At 43.4% G+C, this 18731-nt stretch overlaps 1 protein-coding gene across 6 annotated transcripts in view; it reads left to right on the forward strand.

Annotated features, from left to right (window-relative positions):
- Nucleotides 1–18731, forward strand: part of SMARCA2 (SWI/SNF related BAF chromatin remodeling complex subunit ATPase 2) — a 172684-nt gene that overhangs the window by 96588 nt on the left and 57365 nt on the right. For all 6 annotated transcript variants that reach the window (XM_060300876.1, XM_060300880.2, XM_060300878.2 and 3 more), the window contains 3 exons: nucleotides 1867–2094; nucleotides 5795–5872; nucleotides 10779–10997. In XM_060300876.1, the coding sequence (XP_060156859.1) occupies nucleotides 1867–2094; nucleotides 5795–5872; nucleotides 10779–10997 (525 nt within the window). The remainder of the gene's footprint in view (nucleotides 1–1866; nucleotides 2095–5794; nucleotides 5873–10778; nucleotides 10998–18731) is intronic.

Consider the following 18731-nt stretch of genomic DNA (forward strand, 5'->3'; position numbering starts at 1 on the left):
GACTGTTTACCACTGGGCCCATTCTGGAAGCAGTGTGTGACCCCTTTTCTAGGAAATAATCAGGAGGTTGATGACACAGAACTTGCCAGCGTGGCTGCTGCTCAGCCGCTCTGGGGAAGATGTGTGGAGAGAGATGACTGAGCTCAGGGCTCCAACAGAAAATGACGTTTAGGGTTTCCACGCCGCCCCCGCCCCCCACTTTGGATTTTAATGACCCACCTCACTTTCTCCTCTTTGGAAAATAATCTAATTTGGATGAGTCCCAGCTGTATTCATGGTTCAGCTCTCCCATATTTATAGTCACTTCTTCAAATATCTTCTGAGGAAAACCTTTTGCCCAATTAGTCATTTAATTGTAAAGGTCCCTGCAGCAAAGACAGGTATCCTGGGCAGACTTCAGCCTGTTGTCTCCTTGTGCTGTCTAGGTGACCAAGAAACTCATCTGGTCAAGACGATGGTCTTACAGCTGTAGCAGGGTATCAGCTCTGTGCAAAAGAGGGTGCCAGGGATGCAGGATGCAGGGGACAGACCTTTGCCCTAAAGATGTACACGGGTCTAATGGGGGACGCATGGAAACAGCTAATTAGCATTGGAGAGATCATCACCTGGACCAGAATTAACAAAAGTGATGTACCAAGAAGTTTTTATGGCATAGCCTTAAGATTAGGTAACTCTGCTTCATAGCTTTATGACGGTTTTTATTTAAAGATTTCATTAAAACCTTATTTTTTTATTATAAGAGTAATATACATTCAAAGCAGAAAAAAATTGCCAAACCACATGAAAGTAAAATGAAGAAAATTTAATAACACCTATAATCTTAATACCTGCAGATATAAACATTATTAGCTTCTTGGTATTTGTCCTTCCTGCCTTTTCTTGGTACAGATAAATGTATGCACATAAGATCATAATGTACATACTCATATATAACTTGTAGTTTTCAGTTATTATAGCTTTATGATGTATCATTAAGTTTTCTAAATGAGAGTATAATTGTTAATGTACTACGTTGTATATACATAGAGTAAAAAACTGTAATTTATTTAACCAATCTGTTATTGTTGAATGTTTATTTAATTCTGCTTTTTTAAAAAAACATTATAAATGATATATAATGCTGAGAGGTACATCCTTACTGTAAGTCTTTGTGCATATCCATGATTATTCCCGTAGGATACCTTCCCAAGAATTGAAATTTCTGAGTCAGGGGCCATACCCAGTTTCAACACTTTTGATACATAGTGCTAAATTTCTATGCCCCCAAAGTTGTCCAGTTTACTACTCCGCTAGCAATCTTTTCATTCCCCGAACTAAAGATTGAGCCTTTGATGGAATTAGATCCCAGGAAATTTGCTACATGGGTAATCATTGTATGAACAGTGTGTGTTTATGTGTATAATGTATGTGTGTATAATTCAGCGATGTCTTAAAAATCACCTTTAACGCCTTCCTTTAACCTTGCAACTTAGGGTTAGTTTTAGTTAATATCCAAGTCATAATTCTGACACCAAATTTATTTTTATTTATTTAATTTTTTTTTTTAGTTAGGGACAAATCTGATAGTGAACCTAGGGACAGATTAAACACACACACACACACACACACACAAACACATCTTGAGACCTGGATTTCAAAACCTGAGGTGTATTTCAGTTGGCTAATTTGAACCCAGTCTCCCTCAACTAGGAATGACCTTGAATTTTTCTGAAGAAGGTAGCTTGTATATTTTGAAAGTGTAAGCAGAATCTTGCATTAGTGAAGGTGGGTTAAAGAACGCTTCCATAGTTCCCTCTTGGGTGGGTGACCTGTCTGCTAGGCTAATCCAGGCACAGTGGCCCTCAAACACGTGGTTTTCTCAAACAGGACCTGCAGGCACAAGACCGCGCTCACCGCATCGGCCAGCAGAACGAGGTCCGCGTGCTGAGACTCTGCACCGTGAACAGTGTGGAGGAAAAGATCCTCGCAGCTGCCAAGTACAAGCTGAACGTGGATCAGAAAGTGATCCAGGCAGGCATGTTTGATCAGAAGTCTTCAAGCCACGAGCGGAGGGCATTCCTGCAAGCCATACTGGAGCACGAAGAGGAAAATGAGGTATCCCAGAAAGCCAAGTCTGTGAAATCAGTGATCTTGTGTCTTGCAAGGCTTGGGAAGAACCTCTTTGTTCTTTAAAGAATTTCTTGGGCTGGGGTGAATTAAAATGAATGAATTAGCTGCTTTGTTACACCCCAAGCACAAAAAGCCTGTGAAACATCCAAACGAGTGTCTAAAAAGCAGTTGCTAGAGGGACCTGAAGGCTTGGCCATCCAATGCTTCCCTGGTTTCTGCCGGGAGGTGCAGCCTGCATGCTTGATTGTACTGTAAGTGCTGCCCTCTGTAGGCCAGATGCAGAACCGCAGAGAGGCCACTTGCAGGAACAAAATTGCTAGATGAGACAACACAAAGCTGGAAGGGTCACTCCTTGCCTTTTCTTTCTGCATCCTTCAGAGCCCTTTGTCTCTATTGCCTTTTTATCAGGGATCACAGCACTTCAGTGTGTTTGTAGGATAAGCCCTCAAAGCTGTTTTTAGCTCTTTGAGTCATACTTTTACTGGAAAAGAATGACCTTAACCTCCACTCCAAATGCTCCTGTAAGAGGTGACCAACGGCTGAGAAAATTATTGGCTAAAAAAAAAATCTCTTTTTACTTGCCAACATTGTTCAAAGAGTGCATTGATTATGTTTCTCTCAGGGGATCTTTGGGTAGCTGTATTTTTTTAGATTGCCAGTCTTAGTAATTCTATACTAAATTTTCATCCCCAGATGGATTTGAAATAGATTAAAAGACATAGTTCTTATGTAGTCTAGAAAACTGAACAAAATACCAGTGCCAGTCCTTACCATAAAATTGGCTTGGGATGGACAAATTTGGTTTGGTGTGCCCATGTTCGTAAGTGGAAGAATGGGTTTATCTTATCTATTCATGTGGAATACTATTTTCATTGCGTACATTAGATATACAGTTGACCCTTAAACAACACAGTTTGAGCTGTGTGGGTCCACTTTCATGTGGATGCTTTTCTGTAGTAAGTACTACAGCACTACATGGGTCCAGAGTTGGTTGACTCCATGGGTGCAGAGGAATCGGACAGCCGATTTACAATTTACATGTAAGATATACATAGATTAACCCCAGATGTTCAAGTGTCAACTGTAGTTTGATTTTGCCTTAAGTAGGATGTTTTTGAAATCTTCTATAAATTATAAACCAAATTCTTTCAAAAATCTCATGTAGTTTTTTTTTTCTGAAATAAGTGGAAATGTGAAGTAGTTCTTGATATTTAAAGTCATCCTGAAATGAATCTTTTTGCAGATTGAAGAGCCCTTTTCTGTTATACCTCTTCACTTGTCAGTCTTATATGTTTGATTAGTTATCTATGAGATTTCACTAAAGTGATGAAAAATGCATATGCACATACATTCATACATTCACGCATGTTTTTAAAATTTTGATCTCAAATAGTTTACCACGTCTGATTCTGGAAGTTGAATACTTGATACAGATTCGATTCTCAAAATTGAAATAGCTGATACACATTTAGAATCAGATTTTCAGGTGATTTTTTTGGTTGGTATTTACACACATGGAAATTTTAAAAATGAAATACTAGGGTGAGTGATATATACTGTCACAAAGCAGGTGTGGGCAGAGCTGATACCCAGCCAGGAGTCTCCCTGATGTTTTTGCTTTCTGTTTTGTGTAGGCCTTGTGAAGATAGTCCCCAGCCTGGTTTAGGGGGAGTGTAGGGTTGCCTGGAGCTTTCCAACCTTCCTAAGCCTCAGGGAGATGTTGATCCCTCCCAGTCCTGAGGGCCCCTGCAGGACATTTGGTCCGGACCAAAGGGTCCTCGATATTTGATCCTATCCAAAACCACTTGTCAGGGACCAAATATACTCATGGATGTTTTGGATGGGACCAAATTTCAAGAAACTTTCGGCGTGAACCGAATGTCTTATGGACATTTTGGACAGGACGGAATGTCTGCTAACCTTGCAGGCCACCAGGTGGGGCCTGCAGTGCAATCCGGCGCCGGTGGCTTCTAACGGTGAGCAGCCTGGCTGGGGCTCCACACCCCTTCCAGGCTCTCCGTGTGTCAGACAGATGTTATCATTTTCTGGATGGCATGCGTCCTGAGATGAAAATGTTTGGGGACACTGATAGCCTGCAGTCAAGGGCTCTGGTCCTGAATATCGGAGGCAGCATCACCATGGTTGACGGACCATGGAACACTCGGGCACAAGGAACCCAGGAAGATTTATTGCCCACTTGTTCTCTGTGAAGGCCAGGCCACTGTAGACAGGCTTCTTGCCAGTTTACAAGAGCATCTTTTCATCTTGGGCTTGGGGGAAGTCCAACCCGACACTGTATAGGTGATGAGGGGATAACGTGGCCCTAGGAATAGGGTGGGCAGAAGCAGGACATCTTTTCCCCAGTGGATACATTAACTGAATTCTTTGTACCTTAAAGTCTCAGTCCACTCCCAGCTAGTCTATTTCATTGTCAGATGAAATGTAATAATGTGTTTGGACAGATTGCCTTCCATCTAGAGATGAACTAGCATAGCAAGTTTTTCACAAGTAATTCTTATCTTGAGTCATCAGTTTTCACTTGATTGAATTGCATTCATTTCTGACACGGTGCGCAAGACATTATCTTGAGAACAGGCAGAGTCATCTCATTTAAGCTGCTAGGCCACCCGTCCTCTTTCTAGAACAGGTTGCCTTGTTTTGAACGTAGGATTTGGGAAATTGGATGTTTGAAGTTCTGGGTTTCCCTTTCGTCCCTCTGCTGATACATTGAAACGCCCCATTTGATTTCTAACAAGCTCACTCGACATACGATAAAAATAATTTTGGGCGGTGAGTTCTGTAGTATCTGCCCAACTTTTAGAATCTTTTTTTTAAAGTGTGAAAATCATAGCATAACATTTCTAAAAAATTTGAGAACTGTTGGTTTCTGAGGAATTTTCAGAGCCATAAGGTGCCTTGGTCTAACATACTGTCAAATGAAAATGTGAGGCCTTAGGTAGTTGCTTTCTCTACCTCATTTAAATGATTTTCATTAAGAAGAGTTTTGTGGAGGTTTTGTTATTGCTACCTTTTGAGTTGTCGTATCCACAGCTCTAACATGAGCGTAACAGTGCCCACCGAAATACATATTAAACGTATTTTAAAGGCTGTGTATTCGACACACACACACACACACACATATGTGTATGATTTTTATGGTCTTGCTTGGTGCCTTGCCACTAAGTTTCACATACTCATGTCCTTTGTAAAGCTTTGAAAATAAGCATTTATGTTGGGGATAAGGTAAAGAATTAAAAGAATTAATATTAGGCCCTTTCTCATGGGGATTTCCTTATTTAAATCCTACATCTTCTCTGTGAAGGAAATGTCATGCCCAGTTTACAGATGAGGTCATTGAGGCGGGGAGACATAACTTGTTCTAACTTGTTCTAAAAGTAAGGGAATCAAGATACACCCCTGCCCCGAGAGAACCAGTATGTCTTAGAGAGTGCACCACCTTTCCTCCCTAAACAGATGTTGCTCTGGGAAGATGGTTTGAATCGCTTGCAAAATAATAATGGCAAGTATACTATACCCAGTGACCCTTCTGTTTTCTTTCTGGCTTGAGAAATGGGGTCCCACTGATCTGGAGGACTGATTCACCTTACTTATCAGTACCTCAGCCCAATTGTCCAGCCTCTCTCCGGAAGCCTGTTAAATTGTTCTGTTCTGGTCTTAACCCCAGGAAGAAGATGAAGTACCCGACGATGAGACTCTGAACCAAATGATCGCTCGACGAGAGGAGGAATTTGATCTTTTTATGGTAACGTTACAGAAAATCATGGAAACAAATGCCTCATTCCTCTCCCTCCTTTTCTGTTAAACACAAGATGTCTGGGGCCTGTGTGCCCTGGCCAAATTTCATTTGTGAAGCCGGGGCCTTTCCTTCAGTTCAGAGCCTGCAAATTGCCTGGCTTTAGCCTGCAGACATATTTTGTTTGGCCCATGCCATATCTTTTTTAAAAAGTTCGAATCCGTTGCCAACGCAAAAAGAATCCTGATTTCTGGCTTCTCGTGAAAACTGAACATGGGCAGTAATACCAGGCCCACATCTCTCTATGGAAGCGTTTGGCTACGGCGTCGCAGCAGCTGCGTCCTCAGGACAGGCCATGTGGTCTACCACAGACACGCCCCCCCCACTTCCAGCTCATTTCTGATCCTGGCCAGCATCCTTCAGGAAACCTGCCCTGCTCCTCTAGGTGGAGTTCACAGCTATTCCCTAGCTGTCTCCTTAGCAATGAAAACAAATATGCGCCCTGGGGGCGCAGCAGGGGGCGGAGAGCGACTAAAATGACGTAGTCCTGCCTCTTGTTATTGTTGAAGAGAGTCTGCTTAAGCAACCTTCCAGATGTGCATCAAGGTGTAGACTTCACTTAAAGATCAAAACTGGTTGCATTTCACCGGTACAAAGCAGATGCAAAAGAACCTTGCCATTTGACCATTTAACATCCATGGTTTCAACCTTGACGTTCCAACATACGTAGTCATCTGCCATTTTGCTGAAACCCGAATTTGATTATGTGTGTGGCCTGCCTCAAGGTCAGTAGGGAAGGGAGCAACCCCCTTGGCTGGTGAGGGAGGCCCTCAGAAGTCACATTTGACTGTGTTCTTAAGGCATTTGCTATAGCTATTTATTTATCTCTGTATGCACAACACTCAGAACAGTTTCTGGCACGTAGTAGTTGCTTAATAAATATTTGTTGAACGAATGGTGGCATTTGCAAAATTTCGGGCCTTGTGAGGAGGTCAGGATGTATAAAGTTGCAAGGCTCCCCCCCAATACCTTCAGTCGTTTTGACCTTTCTAACATTTAGCCTGACCGTGGAGTGAGTAAATAAATGTGAACTGTAACTCTGGTGGTCGAACGCTGAGGAACCCCCAAATCAGAGGTCCCAAATTTGAAGCCCCCAGGTCTCAGACAAGTGATTTGCACAAGTGAAGCAAGTGGACAGGGGTGAGGGGATGGTGGTGAACGGTGAATGGGAGTTGCTTTTTCTCGGGGGGACAGAGCTGCAAGCCCCATGTAGCCAGAAATTCCAAATTTTCAAGAGAAGCTAGAAAGTGAGGTTTTTATATTCAGTCTCCGGACTTCAAAATGTTTGCAACTAAATTCAGTTTTTTATTAGTATTTAACACTTCAAGCCAAACAAAATACGACCCTGGGCCAGATAGGACCCACAGGGTTTGCATTTTCCACCTCTTTAGCCTAGGCAGTCTGAGAAGGGAACCCCAGCTGCATGGAGGCTGACGTTATTTTTGTGGTTTTGTGACTTTGGGAACAATGATTGTGCTCACACACAGTGATTCAAGATAAAGGACATTTAATTCTTTCTCTGGAAACTTTTAGGTAGCCAGGGGAATAAGTCCTACCCTGGGATGTGCACTTTTTTCCCCCTCCTAAATGAACCATCCTACCCAGCTAAGGCCATTTTGAAGAGAAATAACAGAAAAACGACTTTACCAGCATGTTCAACATAGGGTGTTCATAAAACCTAAATTTCTTAACTCATACTGCCAATCACCACCTTTATAGATTATTCTCTGTTTGGGGAGATTAGAGATACACGTAGGAAATAGACATCTTTTCTCTTTTTGAGGAACTTATTAAAATGTAGATGACGAGGGAACACCGAGGCAAGAGGCCCTCAGCTTCCCTGGCTGATCACTGATTGGCAATAATTCAGCACTGCTGTAGCCTCAGATACTCTCGAGGCCCTTGGAAAGGATAAGCTGTCTGCCATTATACAAATTAGATTAGGCCCAGAGATGGAGATTTCCATCAGCAGTCCTGAAATAAGAGAAAAAGAGTACTTCTCTTTTCTGCCTTTCCGGCTGGGTATCTGTAGAAATTGAAAGCCTCAGGGAAAAAAAAAATTGGATGTCTGGCCAAGGCACCGTCTTCTTTTAATTTGGGAATATCAGGCTTGGAACAGGTGAAGCTGGTTAGGGAATATACTTCTCTGTAGGCGTTTTGATTTTGTGAATGTTGTGCTTGTTTCTTAAAGGTTGGCTTCTCATTTCTGGATAATACAGATTTTCAGTTCACTTTGGTTTGGTTTGCTTTGTGTTGGTTTTTTAAAATCTTCTCATCAGCCTGCTGCCTTTGGCCAATTCACTATTCATTAGCACCTCCACCAGGGGGCAGGAAATGAAATTGAATCCTTGCCAGTTCAGTCAGATTAAAAACTGTAGTGAGAAACAAGAATGGAATGTGAGCTAGATTTGGAGTTGGAATATTTAAACTCTTTATCCACTGTTACAAAAACAAAAAGTTAGCTCCCTATATAAAATTAATACAGACGTATTATTTGATTTTATATCATAGGCACTGTAGTTAAATAACACACATGAAGCAGATAGTCTCTTTAAAATAAAACCTTTCTTTCGAACATTTTTCTTGTTTTCTCCTTTTAAAAAATGTGACTTCGAAAGTTATCTCTTATACTGATTACCTGTGAATTCTACCTAAAAGAGATCTTTGACAGGTCAAGATACATATCTGAAACATTTTGCTAACATACAAACATGAAGCTTTCAAGCTGCCCTGCTCCCTCCAAAGGCAACAAGTACTTTTAAAAGTAATTGTACTTGTTAGCATAAGGTTATTGGGTCTTAAAACAAACATATTCATGTCGTATCTGAATAATTAATTACGCTTAGTTGAATATCAACTTCAAAGTTTGTACTGGTCTTCTGCAAGCGGAAATCTCTGGGAAGAGATACAATCCTGAGAACTTTAAGCTTATTAAAAATTGCATCAGAAATATTTTGGGGGGTCTTTCCTAAAAGAAAAAACAAAAAGCAAGTGCAATTTATTTTCTTTTGTATTAGAAGAGATTTATTTTCTCAGTTGTGGACTAATGCATGGCATAAGTCATTTTACAAGTCCTCGGTATAGGAAATGGTAATCGTATAACCAAAAATTGAAGTGGCAGTATTTTATCATCTCTGTGTAGTGCCGTAACCAAAAAATGATTTTTCTTGATAACTATCTAGTAACTATTAGGAGATTACCGTGAGAAGCCCCTCTTTAGATTGTGCTGTTAACAAGGCATCCTCTGTGTGCTAATTATGAAGGTTTTGTGGATCCCATTTCTGAATCCAGAGCATTGGAAGGCAGGATTAAGAGCAGCCTCTCCAGCTAACTATAGCATATGACAGAACAGAACGGCCACATTTATCTACCAATAGGACTCCACCATGCTCCAAGCCTACCCCATCTTGGGAATACAATGATTTCCAAAAATGTTGAAGCATAGTTTAAGTAACTTTGAACTTTAAATAGATTCTAGAGGTCGAATTTGGATTTAAATAGAAATTTCATTTACATTTTGTTACCACTCTCAGCTCTTAAGAAAAAATTAATGTTGAATCCCTGTTTCAGTACGGTAGAACTGAAGGAAGAAAGAGGGAAAAGGTAAATCATTTAATGGTTAATGGTCTGTTCGCTTGTAGAAATGGTCTAGCCAGTGATAGATACATATAACGAACGTATATAACAATTCAGTGGAGGTTTTATTTGTTTTTCTTTAACCATCAAATTGTTTAGTTATAGGTTAAAGGCAAGTATGTGGCACTTAATTTATTTACTAGCACACTGGATTTTAAAAAAAGAAAGCAGGAGGTGGGGAAATAGGCATTTTGAAGGCTGTTGAAAGGAAGCCATTTCACTTATATCAGTTGAGATGAGATTACCTTTGAGGTCTGTCACTGTGGCATGATATTTTCATAAGAGCTAAGCTTTTTGAAAGCTAAAGAATTGAGGGACATTCCTCTCCCAGAGCCCAGGGTGCACTAAAAATTCAATGCATTCATGGCCAACTGATTAATAAACCAGTTATGTGCCCACATGTCTGAGTCCAACCAAGGGTGGCTATTTTATAGTGACGCTGGGTGGCTGATTTTTTTTTTTCCTGGCTCTTTAATTAAAAGCATGAACCCTATTGAGGGAAAGGAAATTTTCTTAATGAACTTTCCCCTTTATATGCTTGAAGAATACTTCTATACCAGTGCAGCAATGAGTTGTATCACCAGAGCTCATTTTTTTAAACTCATTTTTATTTTTATTGTGGTATAGTTTATTTACAATGTTCTATCAATTTATGCTGTAATCATTTTTATTATTTTTTATTTATTTATTTTTGCTGTACGCGGGCCTCTCACTGTTGTGGCCTCTCCCGTTGTGGAGCACAGGCTCCGGACGCGCAGGCTCAGCGGCCATGGCTCACGGGCCCAGCCGCTCCGCGGCATGTGGGATCTTCCCGGACCGGGGCACGAACCTGTGTCCCCTGCATCGGCAGGCGGACTCTCAACCCCTGTGCCCCCAGGGAAGCCCTGCTGTAATCATTTGTAAAATACATCCCCAATTTGAATTTTCTCACTATTACTTAAGGGGAAGCTTTTGCACCCACATAGACTAAGAAAAGGAATTTTTTAAAGAGTATTTTTTTAAGTGCATAAGTAAATTTCAAAGATGGGTACAGGGGAAGGGAAGAGATTTGGGCCTTGGGGATGAGCTAGAACAAGTCAGCCAGGATACAGAGGCTCCGTGGGAGAAGCTGAAGGGACCCTGCAGCCATAGGAGGTGACTTGTGAAGACTTATGTGCTGCAAGTCTACACCGTACCGAATCCCCTTTCCCTTTGGTGACACTTCTGTTCATCCCTCCAGCGCATGGACATGGACCGGCGGAGGGAGGATGCCCGGAACCCAAAACGCAAGCCCCGCCTGATGGAGGAAGATGAGCTGCCCTCCTGGATTATTAAAGATGACGCCGAGGTGGAACGGCTGACGTGTGAAGAAGAGGAGGAGAAGATCTTCGGGAGGGGGTCTCGCCAGCGCCGGGACGTGGACTACAGCGACGCCCTCACAGAGAAGCAGTGGCTGAGGGTAGGTGTGGCTTTCTCGAATTCTTGCTACGTGGAGTGTTGTTGGCTCAGAGAAATCAGGGGCCTGAGGCTGGAACTGTCTGAGAGGGACCAGTTGCCCATAGAAGGGGAAGGGCCTCTTGAACATAGATAAAGTCATTCTGCTCTTGCAGTGGAGTCATTCTACATTTCACGGCAGGGCCTTGGAAGATAATGAAGAATTGTTTTGCAAGGGCAGAATTGGCCTTTGGAAACACAGGGTTATGAGAGCTATGAGACCCACTAATGTTTTATGACCGATCGCCTGGTCATGCCTCACTCTCTCGGAGTTAGAATCAAAATGTGGAAGAGGGCCTTAGAGGACTTGTTAATTGTCCCCCCTCATTTCATGGTCTTTAATCGGAGTTTCACTTTTGCAAGTCTCGCAGAGAGAGCGTTCAGGACAGCGGCCTCTTCTACCCACGTTATTTCCTAGACCCGAAGAACGTTAGCGCTGGAAGGTGCCTTTGTACTCTCTTGGTTTTATAGACGAAGCAGTTGAGGCCCCGAGAGGTTAGGTGATTCCGCAGGATCACACGGCTGACTAGAAATAACAGAATCAGTGAGCGCTGATGCATGTGGGGGCTCGATGTCAGCTCAATCTGACCTGACCGTCGCCAGCGCAGACTAGGGCCTGGGGCTCGGGTCACTGACACTTGGAAACAGTATTCTGTACTTTGGGGGTTTTGTTTTTTGTTTTCTCTGCTTTGGAAAATGTCAGTTTCTCATTTTGACTGAGGAATGTTATCTCCTAATGTTCGAGCACAGAAATATCAAAATGCTCCCAGGAGCCACGTGTGTGAGGCTGAGGCCAGTGTGAATCTTCCCTTTGAAGGTTTAGCCGTAATTTCTGTTATTGGGAGCAGACTTAGTACCAAGATAGAACGATCAGGGATGTGCGCTCCAGGCAGCGCCGGTAAATGCGTGCTGGAAATAATAAGGGTGGTTCGGTGAAAACCAAACAAAATAGAAGCTGTTTTTGTGAGTTCTTCATTTTATTGAAAGGGAATATAGTTCGCAAGCTTTGTAAAACATGGATTTTAGGACCCGGGCTGTAAGTAGGTAGGTGGGTCAAAAAGCGATGGGGGAAGTATTGTAAGATTGGATATCAAAGGCGGACAGGTCTTGGCACCATTTGAGATGTGACTTATTCAGGATGTTGTATGATGAGAGAGGCATGACCTAAATTTCGAAAAGCCTGTCGTATCCTGAAAAGAAAGAGACTAAGAAAGCATTGCTCATACTTACGGTTGAGCAATGGCATATGAAATGTAACTTTTGTGTGACCGTCGTACTGTCGCGTCCAAATATTCCAGTGGCCTCAGAATATGGTTTTATGGATTTCTTTTGTTTCACTGTTGTGAGGTTGTAGTTGTATAATTAAGATCCATTCTATAATGGGAAGAGGTTTACTTTAATATTCATTTATGAGCTTGGGAAAATTCTTTTCCCTTTCTCTTTTATGTAAGCAGTAATTTGAATACCTGGAATATTACAGGAGATGAGACGACAATCTAGGCCAACATTTTAAAGTCAGTCTTTATATATGTATAACCTCTAGACACTACAAGCAAAATAATCTCGTTTATCAGGCAAGAAGGTAGCTGAATTTATCATTTTTTCAATAATCAGTGGCAAATGCTCTTCAAAAAATAACGTTATGAATCTTAGGAAGTTTTCACGGTTAGAATACCTCATTTTTTCTCTTCTTCATTCAGTTTATATCACTGATGATTAGCACCATGCTAACACACAGTAGAAACTCAATGAATGCTTGTGAAGATGAAACGATAACCTTAGAAGAGGAAAGTGGAAAGTTTCTAATTTACCAATAATGTTAGGATAGTATCTGTGTATCTAGTAGACTTCCTTTTTTTTTCTAGGTGGTGTTTCTTCACTGGATTCACATCTTTTTGTCTATAATGTGCACGTCTAAAAATGGAAAACTAGTTTGTTTTACAAAACTACACCATGAAATTGATGTTCATAGTTTTCACCTTAAGGTGCCTTGCAAGATACCAGGTCACCCAAGAAGGACGAAACTGTTCTCAGTACAGCTTTATTGTAATACAGCTTTTTGTAATCCAATCTTCCGGGGAATGTGCGTCCCTGTTTGGTGTGAGCTGGTAACTTGCTGTTAACCAGGCCATGCAATTAATGCAGAATGCCTCCTGGCCTTAGCCTTCAAAACAGATGCTTGCAGTCGTTTTCTTTCTTGTTCACCAGCAGAAATCCTGTTTAATACTAGCCTGTTATGCTTTTTGTGGTAATAAAATTTTATTCAAGGGTTTCTCATGGGCCTGGACGTGCAGAGATCGTCTCCACCGGCCGATGATTGAACACAGTGGGCGAACCTAGGCAACGCAGCCTTGAAAGGGAGGTTGGCCCAGACTGTTGCGTGAGAAATGCTGTAGCAGGGCTGCAGTAACTCTCCTTTCTCCTGGCAATGTTGTACCAAGATGGCGTGGTAGAGGCATCGCAGACCCATAGAACCCCAGAGCTGGAGGCAGCTGAATGGGACAGCTCCGCACCCCGTGCTTAGATCACATTCTCTGCAGCGCCCCCACCAAGAGGCTGGCCATCAGTAGAGGAGACACTCTGCATTTCGTCTGCATTTTGCCCCCTCCATGCTCAGCCCCAGCTGTTAGTTCTTCCTCCCTGTGAACGAATATCCTCTTTCCTGGTAGCTGCTCCTCGCTGGTTCTCATCCTGTTCCCTGGGGTGAACAGAACAATATTTTGTCTGTCTTTAGCATCACCTCCCACCGGATGAAACGTTCGAGGACTCATTTGCAGTTCGAATGAACTCCCCTCCTCTCCTCTTTCTTTGGAACTTGCCTCATCCTTCAGGGCCCAGCTCAAATGCTACCACTTCTGTGATGCCTTCACAAGTAGATACTAATTGCATTTCCCCCGGGCTCTTGAATTTCTTGGCCTGTTCTTCTGTCACGGCTCAAATCCAACTTCCTAGTATTCTTGGTAGTTGCCGACATACTTGCTTTCCTGATTTGTTGACACGCTGGATCTTGTTAGGACTTCTGTGTGCAAATAGTCAGGGCCCATGGATTGCCAGATTGAAATAGCCCTGGATTGATGTATAAGAGTATAGCCTCGGGTAACGTTCACTTCTGCAACAGATGGACCTAAACATGCCCTATTTGTGGGCCTGTCCAAAAAAGTTGAATTTTGTTTCGCACATAGAAGCCCAAGGTGGGTGTTTGTGGTTGGCGGGGGCAACTGTTCTCCGCGTGGCCGTTCAGGGATCCAGGCTGAAGAGTCTCTTTCCAGCTTAGTCATCCCTGTCCCTGTGAGCTGGAAGCGGGGAGCGCAGCATGGAGTGGTGCGTGTTGAGTTCTAAGGACCAGGCCTGCCTGGATCTCTGTCGCTTCCGCTCGCATCCCATTGGCTAGAACTCGGGCATGTGGCCACATTAGCTGTAAGGGGGAGTGGGAGATGTGGTCTGTCTGTGAGCCCAGGAAGGTAAGATTTTGGTGATGAGGCTGCAGTCGCCGCCTCAGAACACTTAGGTTGAATTGAAGTGCTGTGGCCACTTTCTGTGAAAATTGTATTATGGTTTCATCACAAACAGGTTTTATTATATAATCATAGTATGCTAAAAATTCCCACAGTGTCCTTTAGACAATCTGTTTAGTTGGAAGACTTAAAAAAATTGTTCTGTATTCATGTTATTTTAAATGAAGAGGATCACAGTTTCAAACACAGCTCAGTTTGTTTGTTTGTTTAAGTTTTTAAAAATTGTTTTGGAATCTCAGTTTCCATTGAGGAAACCTAAATTTCTTTGGTGAACTTCATCTTTTGGGAATAGTCAGTTCAACATCCATGCCCTGTATGCGCTTCTTCTCTCCTCTCCTCAGAGCTCCTTCCCATCTTCCTCCCCAAGGTGGCATCTGGATAGACGGAGAAGCTAGGGTTTCATCATGGCATTGGGGCAGGCATCCTGTCCTGTGGATCTCTGCTGGGCTCAACGCAGGACTACTGGTCTGTTCTGTCCCTGGAGGTCTTGACGTGCAGCTGGTCCCACCTTATTCTTTTGGCGTCTTTGATGACACGTGCTGTTAAGGTCTGGGGTTCCGGCCCGAGTCTCTAGTGGTCAGCTTTCCTGCGGTCTGAAGTCCCATGAAGACTGTCAGCCTCTCTGGTCTTGTAGTGCTCTCAGCTCTTTTGTGCCCTCGTTGGGAATCTTCAGACTCTTGGTTGCTTTCTACCCACTGTGCTAGAACAGGCAAGAGAGTTCAGCCCCTTTTTGCAAAAATCGCTGCCTCACCACCAGGGGCTTGTCAGGCCTGAAGCCTCTAGAATCTGATGGTTGGATGGGTCAGGGAGGTCTTTAAAACAAGCAATACAGAAACGTCTTACGTTTACAAGTTCTGTCAAAGTATCTGACCACATGAATGCACAGTGAGGGACCCTCCCAGAGCCTCGGGAGTCCTAAAGCTCACGCTTCATTAATGCCTTCACAGTAAATGTGCCCCCGGATACTTCTGTAGCCTCATACCTCTTGCTCCCTGCGCCAACCCCCCCAAATATACCAGGCTCGGAGCCTGCAGGGTGAGTATTCATGTCAGCCCCAGCTAGGCGTACTGCAATTCAGTCCTGGCACGAACTACCCAGAGTTAGACCCCACAAGTTAAAGGGCTCAGTTTCCCCAACAAGACCGGGCTCACTTCCGATGCCAGCCACACTTTGGGCGTCCCTGCGCCACCTGCACTGCTGACTGACGGGCTCTAAGTTCAGGGGTTCTCATGAACCCCTCAGGTTCAGTAATTTGCTACAATGAATCACAGGGTCAGGAAAGCACTACTGGTGGTTACAGTTTTATTTTGAAAGATACAAATCAGGAGGACCAGCCAAATGAAGAGGGACGTAGGAGGATCTCTGGGAGGGGACACAGTTTCCCTGCCGTCTCCTCATGGAATCGGGGGGCATCCCCCCGGGCACATCAGTGTGCTCACCAACCAGGAAGCTCCACTGAGCTTCAGTGTGTAGAGTTATTCCTGGGCTCTCGTCCGCATGGGAGGGGCTGGCTCGATGGCTTACAAATACTGCCCGCAGCAATGCCGCTCTTCCTCTCAGCTCCCTTTCTCCCAGGGCAGAAGGCTCTCTATCTTGCCTTCCTGTCTTACAGCAACGCCCCATACACCCGTGGCCCGGCCATGGTGCTCTTCACTGTGGCTTCTAGAGCAGTTCTGGGGATCCCTGCCCACCTGGCTTAGCTCCTGATTACAAGGAGCCTTTGGAATTGAGGGAACTCCTCTCCATCAAGGAAGCCTGATTTAGACTGCTGTCTGATGGTAGACTCGCAAATCCTCTTTTGGAAGTCAGTGGTGTCATTTTGTCTTTTTCGTCGTCTTTGCTTACCACGTTATCGTCATCCTCCTCAAGGCAATAGGTGGCTCCCCTGAACAGGGAATGGTCCCTTTAGAAAGTGTGGAAGAGAATACTAATGGTGGTTTTACAGGTATTTCTGTCCGGGCTTCCCTGGTGGCGCAGTGGTTGAGAGTCCGCCTGCCGATGCAGGGGACACGGGTTCGTGCCCCGGTCCGGGAAGGTCCCACATGCCGCGGAGCGGCTGGGCCCGTGAGCCATGGCCGCTGAGCCTGCGCGTCCGGAGCCTGTGCTCCGCGGCGGGAGGGGCCGCAACAGTGAGAGGCCCGTGTACCGCAAAAAAAAAAAAAAATTATTTATGTCCATTACCATTTTATAGCTTTCCCATGGGGTACCCAAGGTGATAATAGTGCTCTTTTACGTATTGTGTGTGTGTGTGTCTCTGTGTGTGTGTGCATTTGCACATAACCAGTAATTGGCTCACGTTGATAATTTCTTGGAAAAACATCTTTATTTATATGTGAGGGCAAGCATTAGTAGAGCTAAATTGGCAGACGTCTGATGAGCCCAAGGGGTCAGGTGTTTTTGGTTTAACTTCAGCCAGGTGTGCACGGGCTGTGATGTTGCTAGTATTGTAATCATGGTTGAGGCAGGAGCTCTGTAAAATTGGGGTGTCTGTAAGACTAAACGGTGGGAGGGTGAATTCCGGAATGCCTGGTTTTTCTGTTCTTCCTGTTCCTTTTGTCCTTCTGCCAACTTCAGAATCCTTCCCTTCCTAAACATTTAGTGACATCCCAGAATTTAATTGCCAAGTGATTGATTCGTGCCCTTCAGCACTTGAAGATAATTGGAATGCAATCTAAATTATGTGCTCTGTACAATATTTAACTGCCAGCCTGATGGAGGGAACAAACTTTGGAATATGCTTTTGTTTCACAGTCGATCTGATGTCTCAGAACTGTAATTTGGAAAGGTTCTTGTTTGCTGGTGTCTCTCACTGCGGTCCTTATGTATGAGTGTGAGGGTGCTTCTTTTGGTGTACTCTATAAGCCCCTGGTGATGGTATAAGCTCTGTTTCTACAGTGCTCTGTACTGTTGGGTCCCAAACCGTGTTATGTAAATGATGGGGGGAAGACTCAGATCTTTAAATCTCATGATAGACACAGCTAGTTTTAGAAGCCCCAGGATTTCCAGAGGGACCTTGAGGAAAGGCAGCACAGAACATCATTTTTCCCTTCAACCAGTCTGTCACCAGATAAGAGCCTGAGTTTCCCACAGTTTCGGTGCCTGAATGACATCTCCATAGTTAGGTCTACTGACCCCTAGAAGGATTTTGGGGGTTTCCCCTTCCCACAGCTCAAAGTGGAGAGAACAGAGTAAGAGACTCCTGAACCATATAATAATAGAGGGAATCGGTAAAGTAACATGTAACAGGAGTAACACACAGGAGTTTACCTGTATGTCTTGAAAAGCTACGTAACACCAGGTTGGAAATACAGGATGAGGTCCCGTAGTCAGCTTTCCACTACCACCAGCCTGTGCTAAAACCTACGTGGGAAAAAGGCAGAGAAATCCAAGGAAAGGTAGTCACAAAGAACTGGGAAGAGTACCAAGAAACTCTAAAGAAGTTGGGATTTCAAACAAAATATTTGAAATTCTGTTGAAATGCACAATGAGAAATAACAAAATATTTCCTCATCTATACGAAGAGGATTTTTCTCTCTCTAGAAATCTTTGAAACAGGATAAAGTCTCCTCTGTTTGGGCTGGATTAAGTACGATATGATCCAGCCTGAAACCAGACAGGGGCTGGAATCGCCTAGCCATAATCACAGCTGAGAGCATCAGTGATTCTTCGAGATGTCCTTTTCTCCCAAAAGACCTCATTTTATACGGGCAAGGTTTTGGGGGATCCTTTATCCAAAGTATAATGTGCATGATACCTTTAGTATTTTGCTTTGTCACTTTGTATCATCTTTCCTTGCTTTTTGTTAAAAGACATAAAAATTCATTTTCTTTTAGCAAATGGCGTTTTTTAGCTCTTCAACCTGGGTCATCAGATTTACTGGGGCAAAATGGCTAGCAAGCTGCATTTCCGTTTTTATACACAAGGGAGAGCTAAGGCCCTAGAAAATGGATTTGGGTTTTGCCAAATTCAAGGTCCTTCAGCACTTCAGGAAGGAAGTATTGAACTAATTAACGGTGGCCAGAGTTGTGAATTGTCTGGGGGAAACATTTGACGGTAGTAGAAGAATTTTGATAACTTTCTATAAGTTTTATTTTATTCCTCAGTCCATTGGCTAGATTGTTTTCACAGCGATTGGACCTGTTATGTTCCCTTTGGTCAAAATTCAGTAGGGTCCGTTTAATAGA

Source organism: Globicephala melas, chromosome 6 (genome assembly GCF_963455315.2).
Source record: "Globicephala melas chromosome 6, mGloMel1.2, whole genome shotgun sequence".
Lineage (NCBI taxonomy): Eukaryota > Metazoa > Chordata > Mammalia > Artiodactyla > Delphinidae > Globicephala > Globicephala melas.